This window comes from Uloborus diversus, chromosome 1, assembly GCF_026930045.1.
Source record: "Uloborus diversus isolate 005 chromosome 1, Udiv.v.3.1, whole genome shotgun sequence".
In the NCBI taxonomy this organism is placed as follows: domain Eukaryota; kingdom Metazoa; phylum Arthropoda; class Arachnida; order Araneae; family Uloboridae; genus Uloborus; species Uloborus diversus.
The window spans coordinates 27050754-27076840 of record NC_072731.1 but is presented as its reverse complement, the minus strand read 5'-3'; the positions used below and the strand labels follow the sequence as shown (position 1 = coordinate 27076840).

Below are 26087 nucleotides of genomic sequence, written 5' to 3'. Positions count from 1 at the left end.
GGATGTCAGTCTACTATCATTTGAGGATGGAATTTTAAAAATAATTTGATTAAAAAATATTTCAATTATCCTAAAACAAAAGTTTTCCCATTACATTTGCGTATGTTACATATCATTATATGAGTTAAAATTTAAAACTAAATATTGAAAAAACATTTTTGATCTTTCTGCTAGAGTCATTCTCCCTTCATATGAGAGCCACTTTACAATATTTTGCCCAAATGTAGTCTATAAAGTGACTTTTTTTGCTATAACTCTTTAATTTACGGTTGGATTAGCATACTATTTTACTTTGTTTTTGTGTATTGGTAGGATAAACTCAAAGTAAAATAATATGGTAATCGACCAGTAAATTAAATAGTTAAAATAAAAAATCATGTTTCGGAGACGGACTCTACATAAATGTCAAAAATACCGTGAAATTATCCATAAATGTCTTTGGTTCAAATTCTGATGCAATCACTTCAGCATATTTCGTTTAAAATATATTCGATTTCCAGAGCTTTTAATGCAAAAATAAAACTTAGACTAGAAACAAAAGTCCGGAAATTAATAATTACCTACCTTTTAAATGTAACATTTCGGAAATCATGGTACCAGTTTTGGAAACTACATTTTTGAACATCTTCTACTTTCATTTTAAAACTAATCAGAGCTTCGGAAAAGACAAATAACAAATTGATATGTATTTAATATGTTAAAGTTAAGCTGTTCATTTGATTGACACAAGGACTTTTCAATTTCAATTCAAATAGGATAAAAAATTCACAGACGATGTAATGAATTTTCTTGTTTTTGTTTACGTTTTGTTCCAGCAGCCAAAGGTACAGTTAAGAGATTTCTTTCTTGTATTAAATAATCCCCGGCTGTCATTTATACTTTAATCATAACTGTACTGGAAGATCATTTGTTTACATTTGATTTCAATATTTCCAATGTGAAACGTATCACTATTTTATCTAAAAATATTGCTTTTGTTTTATTTCCTTTTACATACATCTTCGGATTTGTTCTCGATAGATAGAGTTATATGTTAATAACAGTACCAGTTAATATTTTAAATTACTTATGTCGTAGGAAGTACTATTTTAAATGTAGAAAGAAATATGTGATGTAAAAGGAAACATAAAACAGTTTCGTAATTTAAATTTTTTTGTTTTTGTACCCGCTTCAAATGCGAGTGAGTACCATGAAAAGTTCATAAATAGTCTTTGATATATATATTTTTAAATGATCATATTTTTGAACTGTTTCAATGCTAAAAGTTTTCCCAAAATAACATTTGATGTTTTTGAGCAACTGGAAAAGAAGTTAAATGACTTTATAATGGTTGTAATTTTAATGCAGTAGAACCTTGAGAATCCGAAAGTCTTTTATCCGGAGCATCGTTTAACCGACATCAGATTATTATTTTTATTTGTTTATTTATTTGTTAAGTAAACATTCACTTCAAGATCCATCCCTAAAGCAGGCACCGAATTATCCGAGCATTCTTATCGCTTCTGTTTTTCTCTCTCAAACTCACCAGCACATTTTTGAACCTCTAAAAAAAATCCTAGCTTTTAAAAGGTATTAAATTCGATTGCGAAAAAATTTATATTTACTACATGTTAATTTCGAAAATTAAAGAAAAAATTCTTTTTTTTTTTCATTTTCAATTGCACATTAAAGGATTAAAGTTTACTACATTTTATGTTATTAATTTTACATCACGTTTTCTGACTTGTACACATTTATTGAGCATATTGATTTTATAGTTAAAAACGTTATTTGCCTCTTTTTTTTTTTTTTTTTTTTTTGCTACATGTTACATGCTTAAATCCAGAGTTAGTTTCTGTAGTCTCCTAATAGTCATCTTTTAGCTGCTTCCTATTAACTGGAATTTTTTTCTTTACTGAGGGAGGTCCGATCTCAATCACTTCGATTAATCAAGATTATACTGTGTATTTTTTCTAACGTAAAACAAAAAGCGTTGTATTTTTAATTAATTTTCTCTTTTTTCAATGAATAACTTTGTTTCCTAATTTCAAAAATGAATATGAAGCCCATGATGTAGAGGCTCAATCCCTCCTGTAATATTTTAGACATAAGAGAGATTAGTCATGGTTTCTGCTGTTGTCCAACAAAATTTGCATTGAATATACACCTTTGCCCTAGACTTGAAATGAAAAGTCTGGTAAATATACTGACTTATGTTTAGTGTTCTTATTCTTTAGTTCATGTGGTTTAACTTTATTGCATCCTTGTTTTATAGATTTATTTAATTCATAGATTTATTAGGTATCTATTTATTCATAGATTTCATAGATTTATTAATTACTAGTGGTACCCACACGGCTTTGCCCATAATAGAAAATTAAAAGGTCTTTTGGCTCGCCTGTTATATTTACCGATAATGTAAAGTGAATTTTCTCGCCAATTGGCTTGTGCCCATGTTAGGGTTCCATGTTATGATAATTTCGTAATTTACTCGTTCATCTTATGATAATTTTGTTCTTAAAATTGGAATAGAAAAAGAACCACATCGAGTTTTCGAAAAATTGCTTTGAGGTGCAGAGCCCCATGCTACAAACTATCTTTGTGCCAAATTTCATGAAAATCGGCCGAACAGTCTAGGTGCTATGCGCGCTACAGAGATCCTGACAGACAGAGAGGCTTTCAGCTTTATTATTAGTAAGGATTATATTAATTTTATAGATTCAAATTTCCTTTGCAAGGGCAAAGTTATGAGGTTCTCATTGGCTGTTTACTGCTATATTAGTTACTTGTATTAATGCATTTGTATGTTATAGCTATATTTTTGGATTATGTACAGTAATGTTTCCCCTTTACTTTTGGCAGTGCACTTTTTTTTTTTTGATTGATCCCCATTCCTGTCATATGTTTGATCCTTGAGTATAGTACTACTACACTTATAGTTTGTATACTTGTAAATGTTTATAGTTTAGTGTTTAAATAATAAATTTGTTTATAATTTTGTATAGGAAATGGCAACTTGTACGTATAATTATTTGATGAACGTTATCAACATTGGCAATAGTATTATAGGAGTTAGCATCTTAGCTATGCCATATTGTTTTCGAAAGGTATGTATTTGTTGTTGTTCTTTTTATTTTTTTAAAGGAAACTTTTAAAGTATTTTTTTCTGAAGAATCTAAAAATGCTGTAAACTGCATTCAACTTTTTTTTTTCTGAGTGAGAAAGTAGCTAATTATTAAGCTGAATATTTTTCACTTTTCTAATCTGATTTAATTTATTTATTTTTATTGCAATATCATCCAAACATGGAAGAATTTTTTTTTTTTGCTTTCAAAGAAACATTGAGACAACAGTTATCCTAAATCATAGCTGTTTACCAATCATAAATTGAGAGCATGAAATCTTTGAGTTAGTGTTTTTTAGATGTAAGGCCAGGGGTCTGGCCAGAAGATATTTGAGTCCGTTAACGGACCCTTCACAAAAATCCGATCAACCAAAACGGACCTTTCACAAAATCCCGATCAAACAAAACGGACCTTTCACAAAATCCCGATCAAACAAAACGGACCCTTCACAAAATTCTGATAAACAAGATCGGATCTGTCACAAATTGTTTATTGAAAGAGCAAATCTGAAAGCAAAACAATGCATATTTTGTGTATAAACCGATAATTTTTAGAACCTTTTTTGAAGTCAAATTAGAGGGATCAGCTTATACAAAATCGGCTAATTTTGAAAGAAAAAAATCGGCACTCTTGCTATGCTCCTGCAAGCGATAAATAATTGCTACTGCCAAATAAATAATTGTTGTTTGTTTGTTTTATCACAGTTAATTAGCAGCGGTGTTGTTGTAAACTTTTCTGAAAAGGCATTGGTAAGCACTTTTCTCCCCCCCCCCCCCCCCCGCTCATGATTTAATAAACAATAATAATATATATCTGCGAAATGAACTTAGAACTGCAAAAGGATAGTAAGGGTGGGGAAAAAATATGATCGCTTCAGATAGGGTTACCAACTTCAAAATTATCACCATTTAGCATCTGGCGTTGAACTTTTATAATGACTTGATTAGAAAATATTCTCATTTTACTAGCTTGTCAATATTTGCGTTTTTGCAGTGCGGTGCAATGTTTAATTGTTATTTTGGGAGAAAATTATATGGGTTTTGATTTTTCGATGCTAACAAGGATGATTAACTTTAAATAAACTCTTTTAATTACCGTTTTTTTTTAGATGTCTACATTTTGAAAAATGCAATCCTTTAAATCTGATATGAGAGTCATATTTTGTTCTTTTTTCGAGCTAACTTCGCTTTATTAGGATGCAAATAAATGAAAAGTCTCTTTATTTCTGTTAGAACTCTCATTTCAAGTTTTTAAAGCAAAATTCCATTTTCTGTTATGAGTCAAAAATTAAAATGCTGAATAGATGGTTTATTTTATTTCATTTATTTATTTATTATTATTATTATTATTTTTTTTGCTTCAACTGTGTCCACAGATGTTAATGAAATGTTTATCATAGGACTCTAAAATGCAATTTTAAAATAATTTTATCAAAAATATTTCTTTTACAAGTCGTTTTTATACTTTTGATGCCTTCACTTTGAGAATTGCGATCTCTTTGCATCCGCTATCGGAATCCGATTTTTCGAATTTTTGATGTTTATTACGCTTTGTTAAGAGGTAAACAATTTAAATAACTTTTTATTTTTGTTAAAATCACGGAATTTAGGAATTTATACGTTTTAAACGAAATTCTGTGCTTTTTAAGAGTGTCTTGGGTCACAAAGTTAAATGCTGAACCCTATTCTGAATTTTATTTATTATTTTTTTTTTTTTGTTACAATTATTTTAAATACTGGACAGAAATATTTGTAGTATAATTTTACAAAATGTAGAATGGTAGCTAAATATTGATACTTGAGAGAGCCATGCCCCCCCCCCCCCCCCCCCCCCCCCCCCCCCCCCCCCCGCCAAATATCAGAAAAACACTCCAGAATGATATTCTCGACATAGAAGAGGAAAACAACTTTAAGTTTAATTGATGCAGTTTGTGCCATCTCTAAATTATAAAATTTCGTTTTAACAAACATTTTTTTTTTTTTTTTTTTTTTGCGAAATTAAATATTTTTCACAAAATTTATTCATTTTTCACAAAAATTTTTAATTTTTCACAAAAAACAGACCCTGTGAAAAATCCTGGACAGACCCCTGAAGGCATTCTTCTTCCCTAATACGGACGTGGAGTTGTGACAACGAAAATTATAGCAAACTGGGAAAAGATTTTAAATGTTGGATACACTGATTAGAGGTGGGTGGAAAAGTTCATAAAGCTTACACAAAAACTTAATGAATCTTATACAAATACAAAAGTGATGACCAGCAACAGACTCTGAGCCGAGCTAGGCTGGTCCTAGTCAATTTATTAGTCCCCAATGAAGATCAATGACTTTCTTAAAGCTATCCACCCCATTGCTCATTAATGCCTCTCCCGGTAAGCTGTTCCAAGTGCCCACGAACCTACTAAAGTACAGTAGACCCTCATTTTACGCGGTTTCGATTATACGTGATTTAAGATTTGACACCTTTATTTTATTTTACGTTGATGAGTTTCGGTTTTATGCGGATGCGGCAATGCAACCAGATAAAATTTTCTAATTCAAAATCCAAACTCCTAAACATTGCAGATTACACGTAATAAACTGCATTTTGGCATGCTAATAATCAAGCTTCGGCCACCAGAGACATCTAATTGGTTCCAAAGCTCTTTCCAGAAGTAAAGGTAACTTCGTTCCAAAAGAGCGTGAAGGCTGTCCGTCTACTACTAGTAAAAGATGTCGAAAAAACTTTTTTCACGGTGGCAACACCTTGGAACGTGGCAGAAATGAATTTTCGCTAAAGGGTGTCAGATAAACTTTTTTTGCAGTGGCAACACCTTAGATGGAATGAATTTTGTTCAATTTAAAAAATATTGGGATGTTTAATTATTTTTGTAGCATGTGACCAGTAATGAGACCTGTGTTGAGCTGGCCGCCCCTGGTTAATTTTTTTTTTTTGTCCCCTTATAACACTAGGATTCCAAGCCAGGAGTGCCTGGCCGCTAGCAGTGCGGAAATCGATGATTTACGCATTTTTTACTAGTGGACAAACCCCATCTCCTTGAGAGAGGAGAAGCTGGGGGGGGGGGGGGGAAAGGTGGTTATTTGTTCCTTGCTAGTGGACGACCCCCACTCGAAGCGTTGAGTACCTGCGTGATTCATCTTACAGAAGTATTGCTCTGCTCGAAACATGGAAATAAAAAAATGGTGGTTGCGAAGAACTTTTGTCGTTCGCCTAGGAAAAAAAATGTATGTACGAGGAATAAGGTTCACTTCCGTTCGATTTACGATTCTACGCCAGTTCCCTCCTTTTTGGGATGGGGGGGGGTTTTAAAAAACGTGCAGCAATCTAATAAACGTCGTATCACCAGCGACTAAACTACACTTTCTGTTCAGTAAGTTACCACCCAATAGCTAGGTCTAAGGCAGAAATACATGAAATACACCGCGAGCTGATTCAATGCCAGCCGAGGACTGCAGTTTCATGCTTATTAGCATTCATCAGCCCAGCATAGGAGTGACTGAGCTGTAAGTGGAAAACCTCTTAAGGAAGCCTAGAGTGACAAACTGGTAGCTAATACAGAATTAGCACTGACCAGACGAATGACCGAAGTAATGGTTCGGTTCAACTCGAAGATTGAAGGCAAGGCAGGTATATTCAGTAAGTTACTGCCCTATTTCATGTATTTCTGCCACAGGGCGGGCGGTAACTTACTGGATAATAGCTATGTGTTTGAACTAATTAATCATGGAGTTTAATCTACTTATTTACTCTGTATTTTAGACCGTTATTTAGATATTTTAAGGTTAGTATGTTTTAAATCATTTATTTAGTAAAAATTTAAGTGTGCTAGTGCATCATCATTATGTACAAATGATTATTTTTCTCATCATATTCTAAAGCATCTTTATTTTCTTTCAACAGTGTGGAATAATGCTGAGCGTGGTCTTGATTTACATCAGTGGCATTTTAACTCGATTTGCGTGCTCTCTGCTTTTGAAATCTGCGATTAAGGCCCGCAGGAGGAACATTGAGAGTCTTGGTAATAAATACTTTTGTTGTGTTCTTGAAGAAATTGAATGATTAATGAGTACAACAAAATCTCTGAGGAGCAGCCATTTTTACTCAAAGAAAAAATGTATGCTCTGAAGGGTCTTCATCTTTTGAAGGGAACATACATAATCAAACTTGTTTCTATGCAATATTTTAAGTGATATTTAGTCATTTCTTGTACTAAAATTTAGTTTCCTTTGCCCCAAAACAAGAAGAAAAGAATCTGAATTTATATTTATTTGTGTATGATCTCCTTCTCTTTCTGCTCCTAGAAACAACTTTATTTTCATTATTTTTGAGTTTATTATTATTATTTTTTAAGTTGCAAGAAAATATTTTGAATTGGAAGTAATGATAATAATACTTTAAATTAAGTGATTTGAACAGATTTGTAGTCAACTTTCCTCTCATTCTCATGTGAAATATCCAGTTGCTGGTATGGTTTGGAAGAAAAAGAAACTTGCTTCAGCGATTTAAAATCTTTTCATATAAATAGATTGTTAACTTTTTTTTTTCTAAAACAATATGGGTGTCCTTGTTGATAACTAGAGCAGTCAACAAGATGATGATGAGGTGACAAAATGATTTTTGCTTTCTTTTCAAAATATCAAACAATCTCATTCCTTGCCTTAAAAAATTCTCAACATTGAAAATACCACCAAGTTTCTCAGAGCTTTTTAGAGGGCCATCTGCATGTGTATTTTATCATTCCATGTGCTAGCCTGAAAATCTATTCTGCTATTGTAATTGTTAAAAGGTCACTGGATTAAAATTTTGTTGTTTCTTTGATTTTCTGTAAGTGTAACACAGTAGAACTTCAACTATCCGATTGGAGCCGCTTTAATTATGTAAGAAATATTCTTTTTAATGGAAGCATGCTGCGATTCATAAAGCAACGAGTCTGTGCGCTATTCCCTCCGTGAAAGAACAGTTTACTCTTTGCCCAAGCTATTCAGCAAGCAATAGCTTTCATTTAAAGTATGGAACGTAGATACTGTACTAATATACATCACGTGTAAGTAAGCTTAACTTGTAAAACTGTTGCCTAAAAGCTCTTTTTTTTTTAATTATTTTTTTTCTCCTATTTTCAACACACATACAGTAATTAAAATTTTAACACTTTTTACGGAATACTCCAAATGGCGTACGGTCCCAATTGATTTGGATAACTGGAGTTCTAATGTATTTATTTGTTCAATTTTGAAAACTTTCAGTCTTCTAATATTCAAAGTTGTCATCTTATGTACAAAAGTCTATTGGGGAAATGTCCCATAATAATAAAGAAATTGGTTTTAAAGGCACAAAAATTAGAAAAAATATCTGATTTGTAAGTAAAGAATTATATAATGAAAATTAAGTATAACTTGCAGATTATTCGTTATTTTTTACCCAAAATACTTTTCTTCTTTTTTTTTGTTATAATATCAATCAGATTATAATTGCATGCAGACATTTTTTTCTGTAGTACAATAACTGCTCTGCGTTTTTTTTTTTTTCTCTCTCTGCTAATTGGCCAATTGAGGAATTTCAAACTGAAATGTCAAGTGTGCAAGTTTCACATTTCATTTTCCCTATCTTTAATCCTTCAAAGTTTTTCCCCATGTTTGCTTGAATAATTCCATTCAAGGGATTATAAAGTTAAATATCTGGTTACATTTTTTACATGATTCTTGTTTCAAAATTTGTTATGGATTTGTCTGTTAATATCTCTTCAAAATGCTTGTTTATCTAACATATAACTGACTTTTATTACAGCTTTTCACACGTTTGGTTCAAGTGGTAAATTAGCTGTAGAAATTTGGTGAGTAAAACTTTAAATAAGTCATTTGTATGGTAATATTAGTATTAGTATTGGTTAATAAGAAGTGTATTAAACTGCTTCAAATATTTCATTTTCCGAAATTTCCAGAAGTCAAAATGTTGCCTATGTTTTTATGGGGGGGGGGGGGAATCAATAAAATGAAACATAAACTAAGAATTGGAAACCCTGCATTATCACACCTTTATGTTCATTAAATGTGTTTGTATTCTTTTAAATTTTTTGTGACATCTGTGTTATTTTTCATGCAATGCACAAGAAAAGATGTGCACACATAATAGTAGTATATTTTTGTTGATCTTGGCAGGATGGTCTAACCAAGATTGATTTACTCAAAGCTTTTTAATAAACTTAATGAATAATAATGTTACATAGTAGTGAAATGATAATCGATTATTTCACATGCTTTAATAATATAAATTTGTTTCTTTAATGATGGAGCTCCTAGGAACTTCCTTTCTTTCTTTTTCATGCCCTGATTTTCTTGAAACAGAAATAATTCTTGTTAATATTGTCCTCAGATTCATGCAAATTGGTTGAAGGAAAGAATTTGAACCATTTTTTTATTTTCAGAAGGAAAAAAGATATGAACTCTTGAATCAGTTTTAAGCAAAAAGAGTAAAGTATTTTGTGAGAAAGTTACCCCAATATAGCTTTTAATAGAGAGTTGCTTAACAAAACTGAAAAGTATAATTTACTGCTACCATCAAGCTTTTGTTTGTGAGAGCTCCTTATCATATACATTTTGATTTCCTAAACATGAGACCGCTGCCACTTTTATTGGACTGCACTTTTATTCGTCTTTAGGATAATAATATGGAGGACAATAATCACACACATTTTGTCACATATTTGCCTGTTGTTTCTGTGGCAAACCGTTCAGCTGCAGTAGGACTCGACCGATGCATCGGCGCCGATGGTTCAACAATTTAGCCATCGGCATCGGCATCGGCGGCCGATGCTAAATTGCAAGAAACATCGGCCCATCGGCCTTAAAAACTTCGAAAAGCCGATGGAATTGGCCGATGTTTTTGAAAAAAAAAAAGACATTTGATGTTTTACCTTTTAATACAAAGTAAAGGTTGTTTTCATATAAAATTGTTTACTAAATTTCAGTATGAATTTTTATTTGAGTCACCCCAGAAAGAGTTTTTAATACTGCATTCAGGTACCAAACAAGTTAATTATTGCATTGTTTCTTGCTGCTGGATGTACGTAGTATCTCTCATAAGTCATAACTCCAAAATGGTAAACTGTAGAAGGATAAGTTTTTCGCGTGTGGTGTGGTGCGTATGTTCCAGTTGTGCACTTCCCTTTTTGTTTTCGATCGGGTGTTCTGAAAAGCCTGTTTACTCATTTTTTGTGGCTATTAATTACTTATTTCAATGCAAAACTAAGATAGCGTCTCAGATTGACGGTCATTTGGTGATATATTGCCGAATTGGAGACCATGGAAACAAATATGAGATGGCAAACCCCGCTATTCATTTTAAAACACTCTGTATTTTAAATCCGCCACTGCAAGTCAATACAAACTCGGGTGCAAGTTTCGGAAGGATTTTTTTGCTCAATGTTTATGATTATTTTGAACTCTATTTTTTACGACTATTTTGAATTTCCGAGAACACTTGTGTGCCCCTCCCTCCCACTCCCTCCATTTCTGGAATTAAACTCTAGTTATACTCCTGAGTTGTTTAAAACTAACACCATTCATAAAATGAGAGATTTTTTTTTCAAACTTTATCTATTGTTTAGAAAGAATTTAGAACATTAATTTAAGAAATTGATTAAAGAAAGACGTTTTGAATGGTGACACAATTCGGAAATCGAAGGGACTTTTGAATTTTTTCTTCGGAAGTGCTGAAATAGATTCAGAAACTCTTCCGATGGTTTGGTTTTAGCGGTTCTGTGCTACAAATTTTAGGCCGAGGTTGGGGCCGAAGTGTGAGTTACTGCAAAATCAGAGGGTGACCCCCCCCCCCCCTCAATTTCGTAATGCGCCATCTTTTTTGTATCATTAATAGCGATCGTTTTTTTTTTCTGTTGTAAGTAACTATTTTTATGTATTTATATAAAATGAATGAATAAGTTATTTTCGTTTTTTATAGAAAAGTTTCAAGGATTTTCTATTATGCAATTTTTTAAATTTCAGAAAATTACTGTTAAATTGAACAATTTAATTTGAACTTGTTTGTAAAGCTTCATAAAAGATTAAACAATCTAATTGTTCAATATTATGTATGCAAACATCAGATCAAGTAGTCATATGTATTCAGTTATTAACTTTGTGTAAATATTGATTTTGTTTATATAGCTGCGTTTTAAGAACCTCGCTCTTTTCATGGCAATTTTTTTTCCAGCAAAATTTATGTCACTGTTTTAGTTTTTTGAAAAATGCAAAATTTTCTATTCATAAATTTTAAATAAGAAAAAAATATTTCTTTTATGATTTAGTATTGTAATTTATCTGTTATCTTTTTTTTAATTTGATGACTAAAAAATGTCTACGTGCAATCTTTCCAATTTAATTGCGTAATTTGTTGACGGTTTCATAGTTTTATTCTTAATTTTTTTTGAATGATTTAACAACGTAATTTAATGTTTTTTTAACTATGTTTAGTGAACTTAAATCCATACATCATTACAATATTACTGAAATCTTAGTTATATGTTCAATTAAAAAAAAAATCAATTGTTCATTAAACAGTCTTTTTGTTTTTCTTCCTTTTTTCTTTCTTTCTTTCTTTTCTTTTTTTCTTTTTTTTTTTTTTGGCTGTTGTTCTTTATCTTTCATTGTACAGCAGTCAAAAAAGGAGAAGCATAACTACACCCTATATAGATTGTACGTAGTACAATCCAAAAGTTCTGGACAAGCTGTATAAAACCTTACCCAGAATAGTTCACATTACAGAAGCACATCCACCTTCAAAAGTTTACCTTGAGGGACTATGTACTTCTGCCAGTGTTCATATAACTTTTGGAAATACTTCTGAAAGCCATTTTTCGCTACCTTCTATGATGCAGCTTTATCTTCTCCTGACGGAGGAAAGCATCGTCCATGCAAATGTTTTTATGCTGGTAACAGGTAAAAGTCACACGGAGCTAAGTTCGACGAAACGTTATGTTATTTGTTTGTCATATCAGAGTATTGACCAATCGAACCGTGCATCCTCAACATGAAAGTCGCCTTCTTCCCTACGATGAAGTTAAAGCAGCAGCGCAAGAGGCCTTACAGGAGGTTGCGAAAATGTCTTCCAGGAGCGCTTCTAAAAGCTATACGAACATTGGCAGAAGTGCATAGTCGTTCAAGGTAACTATTTTGTAGATAGATTTGCTTCGGTAATGTGAACTATTCAGGGTAAGGTTTTATACAACTTGTCCTCTAACCTTTAAATCATACTACGTACGTATGAGTTTTCAACTTACTATTTCATAACGTTTTTGAGTGACGTAAGTTTACGCGCATGAAGACATCACAAGAGAATTTGCGATAATTAACTGAGGAAGCGTTTAAAATGGATATTTCGGTCATCTACATGTTCTTAGGTACATATGCATGTACAGATGTGCCGAAAAAACTTGTGAAGTTTAAATTGGGTGATCGTAAAACAAAAATTTAGGTGAAAATCTGATTTTTTTTTTGTGATTGAAATTCCTTATTCATAGAAAGGAAGTAAAGTGAAATGAATCAATCATCCTTTAAATCTCTGACAATTTTATCAATTTATTTCTGTTTGATTTTTTTTTTTTTCCATCGGCCAACGGCATCGGCCATCGGCCATCGGCAATCGGCCATTTGGAGGAAAACAATCGGCCATCGGCCATCGGCCATCTTTGAACAATCGGCCAACAATCGGCATCGGCCCATCGGCCAAAAAATGCCATCGGTCGAGCCCTAAGCTGCAGCCTTGAACATCGCTTTGCTGGATGGAGTAATATATTTATATTGTTTTTACCATAATTGCAATGATTTATTGCTCTTTTTTTTTCTCCTTAAAGTGTGATTGGATTCTTAATTGGTGTTTGTATTGCTTTCTTTGTTGTGATTGGAGATCTTGGTCCACCTCTTGCTGCTGAATTTTTGAATGTCGAAGTAAGAGATTTATTCATTTATTTTAAATGTTTTTATGCTCAAATGTTTGATAAGAAATCTTTTAATAAAATCTATAATTAGTATGTATACTTCCTTATGTACCTCATGTAATTCTTATGTATATTACAAAAATAAATAATGCAGAACAATCGACAATTAATAGAAGGAAGGAATAACACATTGTAAAGGATATAAGTGAAGTTTGTGCTGTAGCTGATGTAGTAACCATAGGCGGATTTAGGACTGAGTTCCTGGGGGGGGCAGGATTTTTTTTTTTTTTTTCAAGCAACATTTTTATTGCCCACCACTCCTATGTTTTTGTCTGTTACCTGTGATGCATAAGTCCATGCTTTACTTTTTTGTGTGCCGTTTTCATTAATGTGTTTTCATGCTGTCCTTTTTGAATTGACCTTAAGAGAGGGAGCTGGTATCAAGAGAGTGACGCAGGGCTCCCTTTTAAGTGGGAAATATAATATCTCCAATTTTAGGGGACCGTGGTTTTCTCCCCCGGAGGAAATTTTGTAAAATGGATATAAAATTCTGCATTTTGAAGCCTTATAAAGGTTAATTGGATAGACATAGAAATTCATAACTAGATTATACAGTTGTACAGTATTGTTCAAACTTCGTAAGAAACAGCCATTTTAAGTTTGAAAGAAAAAATAAACTAGTTTTCTCATTGCAACAACCTTTTTTTAATTATAAGTAGTAGTGCAGAAAACGAAAAGGAATACAGGTAGTGTATAATTTTTTTTTCCTGGCTAAACAGATTAACAATATGCAGTAGAAGTAATTGGAGCCTACTTTGCTTAGGATTTTCAAAGACTTATCTAATTATTTTCAAGGACTTTAGAATAAATAAAATTATTTAACGCACTTCATTTGTACTTTCCATTCTCTGGTATTTTAGTACTTGATTGTAAATTTTTGCAGTCCTGTTCTAACTTTGGGAGAAATAGCTATTTTAACTTTAAAAGAAAAAGAAACCATAGATTTCTCGTGACAACAACTTTTCTTCAGTTGCAAGTGGAGCAGAAAACGAAAAGAAATAGAAGTAGTGTGTATTTTTTTCCGTGCTAAACAGATAGACAATATGCAGAAGAAGTAAGATAAAAGCAATCAATGCAAAAGAATTTCCAAAATACTGCATTCAGGATTGAATAAATAGCAAGATATGAAACATGTGAGTCACAAAAATTTATTTCAAACAATATATTACAAACGTGAGAACCATGATTTTTACATTTTTAATACAGGATGTGGCAAGGAGTTGAATTTAACATATGTTGGCATTCCTCCCCCATTTTAAAATTTAAGGTTTGTAGCCACACGTTTCCAAATATTCAAGGTTTTCAAGCACTTAAAAATGAAATTAGTTTTTTCAAGCAATTTCCGTTTTTAAGGAACAAATCATGAATTTGGGGGGGGGGGGGGGGAGTTAGGGACCCACTTCAAAGCAGGGGCCCTAAGCAACAGCTTGTTTATTTTATAGGCAAATTCGACCCTATTTGTAATTCACTCCTATCTGTAAATTTTTGCTTGATTTTTTGTAGTTTTTGCGAAAATTTGTCAGTTTTTACGGTTAAAGGATTTTTACGATTTTACCAATATTTGTTAGGTTTTTATAGACTTTTATAAAATTTCAACAAATTTTTCCAAAACTTTTGATGACTTAATTACTTAGATTTCAATAATGACAAGGATTGACTCATTTAGACTTAGATGATTATGACTTACCTTACTTTTTAAACAGTATTCATAAAGTAAGTAAAATTGTACTCTCCCTCTAAGTAAAAGGATTCATTTAATCAGAACTCTCAGATCACTGAAATTTATTCAGTTTGCGATAGTATTTATTCTCTCTCTCTCTCAAAAAAAAAGAGAGAGAGAGAAGGAAAAAAATCTTCTGTTTTTTAGAATTTCTCAAAAGGCCAATTAATATACTAAAAACATAAATATTATGCACAAATAAATACTTGAAATGTGGACACAAATCATAACGAGTAGATCGTTCTGTTAGTGAGAATGGGGGAGGGGGGAGATTTTCCCCTTTGCTTTAGGTTCGAATTTGTTAAAATAATCGTCAATTATTATAAGTGTTGCAGCTTAATGTATAGCTCGTTTAGCCTATATTTTCATTCATATACTTGCCCAAATGGTTTTCAGTCCAAAAATAGTGAATTTAGACACATTTTCAGCACCCCAGTGACAGTTGTACTATTTGTATTTAATGTTCGTTTTTATTTTTTCCTTTTCTTTTCTCCCATCAGAAAATGACATTTGCTTTTCTCTTCATTTTCTATGAATTATTCAAAAAAGAAAAAGTCATGGTTTTTTTGTTTTAAGATTTTGGAAGATGTGTTATTACTACATAAAATCCTCCCAAAACTAGGGGGCATTGCCCCCTATGCCTCCCCTCCTATAAATCCACCCATGCCCTTCTGAACTATTCAAAAAAGAAAAAATATATATTTTTTTTTAATTTGTGGAAGATGTGTTGTTACTACATAAAGTCCTCCCAAAACTGGGGGGGGCATTGCCCCCTTTGCCCCCCCCCCCATAAATCCGCCTATGTCAGTAACTAGTAACCTGTATTTATTTAAGATTTTGATGAGCTGCATGCATTTTCAATGAAACTAAATTATAATTTTTAAACTGTATTTAAATAAATTGGGTGCCTGATTTTAGGTATTCAATCGAACTGGCAAAAAATGCACGAAACAAGAAAATGTAAAATTGGGGGCCAAGTTATAAATCTATGCATGTTGTTTAACAATTGACACTGTCCCAACGGAATTCCGAATGAAATCTGTAATCTTTATTGTTTCTTTATTTTTATATACAATTTCATCTATATCATGTTCCATACTAACACTTTTTTCCAAATTTACATGTGCAAATATTAAATGTTTTAGAGTTTTTACACCTTGATAATTATTACAATGAGTTGGAATTAAAAAAATGCCAGAACGACTTTAAACAGCTAGCAAAAAAAAAAAATTGTTTCAGAAAAACAGAAAACCCTAAAAAAAAGTTTATGTGAAACTTGTAGAGAAAGTATCATTTTGATCTGCTTTAGGAAAAATGTATTAAGCAGATTTTCTGAAATAAGGTTACGTAATATCCGGAATATTTTAACAGTGCCGGCATAGCAATTTTTATGGACCAGTAGAAAATGACGTCAGAAGTAGGATAAAATAGGAAACAAACAATGTAAAATCAGGGTTCCACTGTATTTTATTTTATTTTTTCACTTATCTTAATTCAATAATTCATTTCATTTTCAACATGCATTCTCTGTATAATAACATGGAAATTACACCCTCGTAGTAACATTTTTTATTATTGTTGTTGTTGTCGTCATTGACCAGCTAGTCTGGCAGTTAGGGGTGCGCTGCTTCACTTTCCAACTGTACCCTAATTTGATGTGAAATCGGACTTCCACAGTACACACATGCCATAAGGACCCATTTATAGGGTAGGCAACCATTCACAACACAATGACACATTCAGACAACAGAAGAACAAAGACAGAAGACAGAAAGTACATCACCTAAACCAGGATTCGAATGCAGGACCTCCCCACTGACCACTAGAAAGGGCGGTTGGCAGGGGCGTGCACAGAAATTTTGGGACCTGTCACAAGTGACTTTTCCGGGCCCCCTCCATATTGTTTACCTCTATATCTCACGCCTAGTTTTAAAAATATTGGGACCGGGCCAACAGGTTTCTGTCCCCCCCTCCCCCCCTTTGTGCATGCCCTTAGCGGTCGGCAACATTTTTTATTGATTATAAATAATAGTTTTATAACATACCCATTTAGTAAGTATCAGAATTTCAATTAAGTTAGAATTTCTTTGAAAAAAATTTAACAAACTATTTTGCTGTTATTTACTGTGTGCTATTTTCCTCATAGAATTCGACTAACTTACGCACAAATATGTTGATGCTGATTGGTTTATGTGTGGCATTGCCGCTTGGAATGCTGAGAAAAATTGACAGTTTGACTAGTTTGAGTGCACTTTCTATTGCTTTTTATGCATGCTTGATTACAAAGGTATGTTTAATATTCATAAAATTGTTCATTATTATTATCAGTTTTTGGTACTTTTCCATTATAGGTACGTCATGACCCACTTTTAACTGTGGTGTTAATTCTATTATTTTGTTTATTGTTGTCAGATTTTTGGTTAAATGGATCTTTTAATGGACTTGTAAACATAACACGCCTTAAACTAAGTGTTTTAAAATGAAAAAGACTGCCAAATAGTTAAATTAAGCCATTAAAAGTAAAATAATTCATCAGAGAATAAAATAAGAGCCTATTAAATTATATCGAAAACCTCGTTAAAAATTTGCCAAAGTTGCTTTAAATGCTTCAGTAAAATATAAAATAATTAGCCAAATTAATACATTGAGTCACAAATAAACATTAACAGCTCCATTAACATGCAGAATTAGAAAAAGAGGCGCAGCTCTTGCGACGATGTAAGTGTGATTTTTCAAGAAATTAAAAAAGTGGCCCAGCCAAGTGAAGCACCTATAATGGACAACTACCCATTTTTGTTTTACTTTGCTGCATTCACATGTGAATGCTGTTGATTTCTATTTATAACTTAAATTCTTTGTGTTAGTAATATTGCTTATTAATAACATGATTTATTTTTGGCACAATGTAACATTATTGAATCTCCTTATTAAACTCATAAATAGTCTGAATTCCAACTAATCTGTAAAAATTGAAAACATCAGCTGATTTGTTATACAAATTGTGCCCTTATTGGAAATGATGATAAATCATTGTTTGGAGTAAGAATAAGTGTTAAAAAATTCATAAACTGTGGGAAATAAAATTTTTTTGCTAATTGGCTCTCTAATTATTGTTAAAAAGCTTTAAAAAATTCTTCATTTTATTTATTTATTTATTTTTATACTGTTGAATTTTGCTGTGTGACTTATGCTACTTCTCAACTCCATTAACTTAGTAGTTATATGCATCTTAATGTCTGGTACATCAAAAGCTTGCTTGTTGTACTGTGATATGAATTGAATTATTCCACATAAATCCATTATTATAATTGTGTGATCAATAAAATCTAAAATTGTTCTCTTTTGCATTTTCTTTTTTCACTAAAAATATTCTTCCTGAAGTTCGATACACTTGGCCATTCCATTAGTAAAGGAAATGATCATTGCAGTCTTGTCGAAAAGTTTTAACTCAATTAAAGGGGCTAAAATTAACTAAATTATTTTTAGAAAGGATGTTATGAACATATGAAGAAAATTGTGCATAAAAAGAAAGATGCAAAACAATAAATTGCTTTTCTGCAAAGGAATTTGGTATGAAAAAAAAATGCTGTCAGATGTGAATTTGTTAGATTTTATGAAGTCATAGACATCAAAATAAGTTTTAATTTAAGCTTAACTTTCCGTAATATGTATTTTATTCATCTTTATTCTGAAGTAAAATTTATAAACACCTAAGCGAATGATTTTGATAATCATATACAAGTTTTACTTCAACTTAAGTAATTATTGTCACAATTCTATTGCATAAGTGTGAGATGTTATCATACTTTTTTTTCCCTTCTCCTCACTTATAAAAATGTGACCTTGTATGCAGTAAATATTGAGACTTTTTGGCATATTTTAGATATTTGATGAAGCTCTTCCAAATCTTGCCAAAAATGAATGGTGGTATGAAGTCAATTGGTGGCAAACTGATGGCATTCTACCTTGTCTTCCTATTTTTTCAATGGCTTTGTCTTGTCAAACGTAAGAGTGATTTTTTTTTCTTAAACTTTGTTAATGAAGCATTTACATTTGTTAGACATTTTTCTTTAATTATGAGAAATATGTAAATCTGATGAAATTACATTACGTGAGCAAACAGTCAGACTTGTTAACAGTCATAAAAATTCCGTAATCCTTTGGTAATGCTACGGTAAAGCTCTACATTAGTGATCGTCAGTCACCAATGGGGGACCATTTCTTCGAAAATGGCTACCACAAAATCAAGTCTTGGTCGTCAAAAGTGGCAACCATATGTTTCTTTATTTGTTAAAAATAATATTGTATATCATGCTAAGACAACACGCTTCCAATCCTGAGACATTTAAAGCATCAGTCAACTCTACCTTGGTAACGTAACTTGGAAACTCCCTTAAGGTTATTTAATTTTTGTGCTGAATCTTTTTTTTTTTTTTTTTTGGCGGGGAGGGGGGGGGGCTACCAAAAGTCAAAAGTGCTACCATTTTTTGTGACTTTGGTAACCAATGGCTGCTATTCAGAATTTTTAGTCTAGAGCTTTATGCTGTGGTGACCCAAGGGTATGTTCCAGGAAATGTTCAAGAAGGGAGCAATTTTTTACTGCTTATTCTTTGAAACTTTAATTTCTAAAAATTTTCGAAGGAGTGTATTGAACCCCTTCACTTACCTTTACGTAATCAAAGGTGTCCTACAGTTGTGTTTCTTTCAAAAAATATTCAAGGCAAGCCCTTGAACCTACCTCTAATATTGTCGCCTCAGAGCACCAGTATTATATCTTAGTGTTATTTCTGGGATTAGATGTCTTTGTGTTGCTCTGAGGTGGCGATATCATCTTAGATCATTTAAAATTGAGGTTTTGGAACTTCAATTTCAAAAAAGTCCTGTAGAAAGTTCTGGTTCCTATCTCCAGAGGAATAAGAAATGGGCTACAACTGCATTCTCAAGACTTCAATTCCTTGAGAATTCCAAGGGAGAGCTACTTTCTGCTAATACCAATAAAGATTATATAATTGCCGTTTTTGGAACTTAAATATTGAAAATATACCTAACGAAAGTTCTTGTATCTCGCTCAAATAGGGGGCAATCGCTTCCATCACTCCGCCTTTGTTTCTGTCTTTGCGTTGACCAAGCATATCATCTAGATTTTAGCTACAGTAGCCAGGCATCACATGTGGCATGCAGGGGCACCCATTCCCCGCCGCAAATGCCCCCCCCCCCAAACTGTTTCTCAACCCTCTTTCTCTTCTTTATTTACTTATTTTTAAATTTATTTATTTATTTCTTTATTTATAATTATTATTTTATTAGAAAGTTCTGTACTACACCAATAACATACACACACACAGCAACTAATAAATAAATGAAATAAAATATGAACAGAATAAAATAAAATAAAAAAAAATAATTCAATTTAAAAATAAATCAATAAATGAATTTAAGTAAATAAATTTAAAGGAATTTAAAATCCCCCCCCCCCCCAAATTTTAATGGCACAACTTGCGCCATAATCCCTTTTGTGGTCAGGCACCCCTGGTGGCATGAGAGCTGCATGAAATGCAAGAAGACTCAAGGGCACCATAACGGCACCCCTTAACTTGCCACAAAAGATGCTCAGGTGCCACTCAAATTGTCTTATGAAATGCCTGGCCACCTCTTGATTACAAAGAGTTATTTCAAAAATTGAAATGTAATGCCACGAAGGTCTTTCCAAAGTTTACAAAAGCCATAGCCCGTTTTCTATGCTAAATCTGCCCTTGCGGCTTTTTGGAATTGCACTTGTTGGATCATTTTAGTGTCAAATAAAAATAATTTAGCCAAATTTTCAGCTCTTTATCTCAAACAACCTTCGAGCTTTTCAAAAAAAAAAAAAAAAAAACCTGTTTTTTTTATATATATATTTTTTTCATAGTAAAATTCCAAATTATTGAATGGTAATTTTCTTCCTTATTCTTAGGGATAAAATACATGAAAATTAGTATAGTCATTATTTTTAAACGAAAAGCCGATTTTTGGCAACGAAAATAAAATTTAAATGTTTTTTTTTCAATGCTTTTCTGAAAAGTCACTCAGCAAATTTTGTCACAAAATGTCTTTTATACTCTTCTACAATCGAGTTTTCGAATTTTTTAAAGTGGTGGAACAATACAAAAAAAGTTAAAAACTGATTTTTTTTTCATAATTTTGCGTTTAGACCAGTTTAAATATTTTTTACTGCCAAAAAATTAATTTGAACAAAGTCAGTAAAAAATCGTCTGCTAAGTGAAAATGAAAATTTAATATATATATATATATATATATATATATATATATATATATATATATATATATATATATATATATATATATATATATATATATATATATATATATATATATATATCGAAAATACTATCTTACAAGAAAAAAAAATAAAGAAAACCATGAAAAAAAACTGAGCCAGGTCCTTCATGAAATTATCAGGAGTGTAAAAAATGATTAAAGAGTTTTTAAACAAATATTATTCAATGCTAAATTGTTCCTAAAGACAATTATGTAATTTTTCCATGCTATTGGGAATAATTTTTCAGTCTTAATCCAATAAGAACAAAAATTTAAAGTAACAAAGAGTATCAAAGTAACTTTATTATAATTTAGACACCCTTTAACATAATTATTTGAAAAAAACTGATATTAGATACAATAATTTTCAACAATTTATGATGATTTTTTAAGTATGGTTTGTCTTTGTCACTGTCTTCATTCACAACGACATTGACTTTTTCATCAATGAACAGACGATTCAATTTACTATTTTTGTCAAATATCAAGCATAAGATTGAAAATATATGTGAAAATCAAACGTCTCAAGCTGTATCATATTTTGATGAGATGATGAATGAAGATGGAACGATTAAACTCCAATTTGTCACACCTAATGTTATAAAACTTGAAGTGAGGTAGCGACATATTAAGTCAAAAACAAATCATTGCTCTCTTGATTATCAGTCAGATAAAAATGACGTCACTGGGGTTATTCGATATTGTTGTGACTGTGCTAATGGTAGCCCCATTGTCAAATGTTGCTCACACATTGCTGCAATCATATATTTTCTGTCTCGTGCTTGATGTTTGGCAAAAATAGTAAAGTCTGCTGAAATATTGAGTCGTCTATACATTGATAAAAAAGTCAATGTCGTTGTGAATGAAGACAGTGACAAAGACTAACCTTATTTGAAAAAATCATCATAAATTGTTGAAAATTATTATATCTAATGTCAGTTATTTAAAACAAATATGTTAAACGGTGTCTAAATTATAAAAAAGCTACTTTAAATGTTCAAAATTTTGGTCTATTAGATCCAGACTGAAAAATTATTCAAAATAGCGTGGACAAATTATATCATTGTCTTTATGTACAATTTAGCATTGAATAATATTTATTTAAAAAACTCTTCAAACATTTTTTTACATTCCTAATAACTTCATAAAGGATTTGTCTTGGTTTTCTTTATGGTTTTCTTTTTGTTTTTTCTCTGGTAAGATAGTATTTTCAATAAAAAAAAAAGATTTTTTTTTTACTCAGCATACTATTTTTTACTGACTTAGTTCAAATGAATTTTTTGGCAGTAATAAATATTTAAATTAGTTTAAACGCAAAATTCTGAAAAAAAATCATTTTTTAATTTTTTTCGTATTGTTCCGACATTTTAAAAATTCAAAAGAAATCCTGAGTGTAGAGGTGTATAAAAGACATTTTATGACAAAATTTAGTGAGTGACACTTTTCAGAAAAGCATTGAAAAAAAATATTTAAATTTTATTTCTGTTGCCAAAGATCGGCCTTTCGTTAAAAAGTTAGGACTATAATAATTTTTCATGTATTTTATTCTTAAGAATAAGGGGAAAAAATTCTATTCATTAATTTTGAATTTTATTATGAAAAATAAAATAAAATCAAAAAAAGTTTTTTTTTTTGAAAAACTTGAAAGTTGTTTGAGATAAAGAGCAGAAAATTTGGCTAAATTATTTTTATTTAACACCAAAATGATCCCCCAAGTGCAAGTCGAAAGAGCCGCAAGATCAGATTTAACATAGAAACCAGGGCGGGATTTAGGGGAGGGCAGGCGGGGCTACTGACCCAGGGCCTCCACAGCAAAGGGGCCCTCACAATAAAATTTTTACAAAATATCCTAACTTTCACCGGTCGAAAATATCGGATATATACATAAATATCAAAATGTCAGATATTTTCGAAAATATGATGATCTTTTCGAACCCTGATTAGGGGCCTCCACACTTCCAAATCCCGCCCTGATAGAAACACAGCTACGGCCTTTGCTTTAAGCTCTATAGAAGTTTAATTTTTATAAAGAAATCAATGACATTTCACATTTCGAAAATTGTTGTGTGAAACATCATTCTAATTTATTTCTTGATGTCATAACTTTTTGTTTAATTTGCAGACAACTTTTTGAATTCTTTGATACTCTTAATGATCCCTCTTTGAAAAGAATGCAGTCTGTAGTTGCTGGAGCTGTAACCTTATGCTCTTTGGTTTATATACTGGTAATTAGAATTTGAATTATTTGTATTTTAAAGCTGTTACAGTTTTAATGTGTCAATGAAATGACCTCTTTCAAAAATATTTTAATTGTTCCATATGTACTTAATGTTTTTGTTTTAAGATTTTCAACACATATATCATCGCCTCAGAGCAACATTAGGATATTTTAGTGTCATTACTGGGATTAGATGGCTTACTGTTGTTCTGGACGTTGTCTGTTGAGCTAAAAGTTGTTTCATATTTCCACCTGTGAAGGAAATCCATAGCAATAACTGAATAATAATGTTTTATTCGTCAAAGGAAACTTAATCATAGAATAAGTTTTTTCTTTGGGGAGAGGAGGAAGGGGGCACAGATTTTTAATTTTGTCACTTTCATTTATTTGCTTCTTACTGCCTCATATTATGGTAACATCTACTGATCTTATGTGAAAACTCTCTAAATGTGCTTGCATTGAATTGATGTTTAAAAACATTTCTTGCAACTTGCTTAGCTTCATTTTTGCTTGTACCCTTGTTAAAAGTGTTTTTCAAGAATAATGTATTTTTTATGATTTTCATTTTTTTCATCTTAAGGTTGGAACCTTAGGCTACATAGCTTTTCATAATGAACCCATAACCGGTAACGCCTTGATCCTTTTGACACCTTCAATGGTGACGGAAGTCATAAAATTGGGTTTTATTCTTACCGTGGCCGTCAGTTTCCCTCTTTGCCTGTTTCCCTGCCGATCCAGTTTGCATTCTCTTCTCTTCAAGCAGGTGAGTTGTGATTTTATTGGCATTTCTTTGGAAAGTTAATTTTAAAAATTTTGTATTCACACTTTGATTGTTGCTCTTTTGTAGGATGTAAGACCTATGCATGAACCATTGCAGCTCTATGTAAATATTTTCTTCTTTGTGGTGGATTCTTTTTTTTTTTCTTTTTTGCCCATTTCTGTCTTTTAATGCTGCTAATCACTAATTTTAAATCAATTCATCATCGATTTTAAATCCATTTTAGTAAGAATTCTCTTATCTATTTTTTTATAAAAATTAGAATAAATTGATTATATTTATGCTATGTCTGTGCTCTTAAATGCATAAATTTGATTCATAATCATATTTAGATGAAATATTTTTGCATTGCCTTTCTTTTTTTTTAAGCAATCATAATTGCTTATTGTTCTCATTTGACTGGTTTTGGCGTTACGCTGATTTTATTTTTCCGCCAGCACCCTCTGCAGCATCACCGTCGACCGGCTCCTCACGATTCTGCTCCTCTTGCAGATGTCCTGGTTACGTACATACCCTACACACATGCATACAAACACACACCTACCTTACATACACACACCTACACATACACACTCATGCCTGTACACAGATACAAACACACATGCTTACATACATACATACATGAACGCCTACACACACACGAATGCCTACATGCACACGCGCATACACAGCACTCATACACATGCATACATACACTCACACACACACACGCCTCCTCATACATGCGGCTACACAAACACACCCACATGCGCCTACACAAACACACGTGCATACATACACACACATGCTCGTGATTGCAAAAAACATAATTTTAATTCAAGATGCCAAAAATTCAAATTAATATAATTTTTTTTTTAATGTCATGTTTTGAGTCAGATACACATACTTTGTAACACCTATCAAGAAAGCATGCTTCACATAGTTCTCATTTTTATGCATTTTGACATTAAAATATTTTGTTGTGTAATAGTAAAATATATATTTACAATTTTTTTAAAGTTATCTGAATGTAATAAAATCCTAACGTTGAGATTAATTAGTATTAAAAAAATTGTTAACCAACATTATTGTTAGTCAAAATTTAATATTTTGTGGTTTAAAGCTGCCTTTTATTCAAAAAATTTTAATTGTTAAAAATTCAGGAATAGTTTTCTCCTGCATGTGCATGAATTAAAAGTTCCTTGGAATTGGTTTCATGTAAAATTTTCATTTTTCATCATTACTTTCTTTTACGATTTTTAAATTGAGTTTCTGTATATTGTTACTTGACCTTTTATACAATGTTTCATTTCTTATGTATTATGTTCATGCAAATCATTTTGTAGCTTATGAACTGGGGTGCAGGGGCTTTGCGATGAGAAAAAATAAAAGGGGTAAATAAGTAATGCCCAGAAAATAAAATGTGAAGATTTTTTGTCGCTTAAGGAAATTTCCTATAAATTTATTCCTTGTTCAACAACTTACTGTAAAATTGAATAAATTAAATTAAACAAATTTACTGTTTAGACCAGGGATTGGCAAGAAGTTTTAGTTGGGGTCCATATACTTTTGAAAATCTTTATTGAGATCCAGAAAAAATACTCATATTCTGCACTTAGCATTAAAAAATTAAACCAGTCTTTCTCAATTACTCCTAAAATACTAAATAACAGAATTTTTTAAAAAATACTAAGCACTTTTCATATTGCACTCCAAAGGACAAAATAACTTTTCTGGTTCAGAAAGGACAATTTAAGTATTCCTGTAGTTTTCAAAAATTCCAAGAAAATGACACCACAAACGAAGAAAAATGCGGCTCTAGTCATGAAGAAAATTGCTTATCATTATCTAGCTTTCAATCATAAATTTGAGTGTTGAAACATGCATAATTTTCTTGTTGGAAAAGTTTGGTTTGAAATGACTAGAACGCACTTTTCTTCGTTTGTGGTGTCATTTTCTTGGAATTTTTGAAAACTACA

At 31.6% G+C, this 26087-nt stretch overlaps 2 protein-coding genes across 3 annotated transcripts in view; one reads left to right on the top strand and one right to left on the bottom strand.

Annotated features, from left to right (window-relative positions):
* The window catches only part of LOC129234502 (cell division cycle protein 123 homolog), a 35597-nt gene extending 34788 nt beyond the window's left edge, over window positions 1-809 (bottom strand). Inside the window, exon 1 of the mRNA XM_054868503.1 lies at window positions 565-809. Within this exon, the coding sequence (XP_054724478.1) occupies window positions 565-638 (74 nt within the window). The 5' untranslated portion in view covers window positions 639-809. The remainder of the gene's footprint in view (window positions 1-564) is intronic.
* A 2181-nt stretch (window positions 810-2990) lies between these two features.
* Window positions 2991-26087, top strand: part of LOC129234501 (putative sodium-coupled neutral amino acid transporter 10) — a 38495-nt gene continuing 15398 nt past the window's right edge. The window contains exons 1-8 of one of the 2 annotated variants that reach the window (XM_054868501.1): window positions 2991-3086; window positions 7005-7122; window positions 8889-8934; window positions 12952-13045; window positions 16962-17102; window positions 18699-18820; window positions 23256-23358; window positions 23932-24114. In XM_054868501.1, the coding sequence (XP_054724476.1) occupies window positions 3015-3086; window positions 7005-7122; window positions 8889-8934; window positions 12952-13045; window positions 16962-17102; window positions 18699-18820; window positions 23256-23358; window positions 23932-24114 (879 nt within the window). In that variant the 5' untranslated portion in view covers window positions 2991-3014. Of the gene's footprint in view, window positions 3087-7004; window positions 7123-8888; window positions 8935-12951; window positions 13046-16961; window positions 17103-18698; window positions 18821-23255; window positions 23359-23931; window positions 24115-26087 lie in introns of those variants that run through there. The other variant, XM_054868502.1, reaches the window with a different exon arrangement.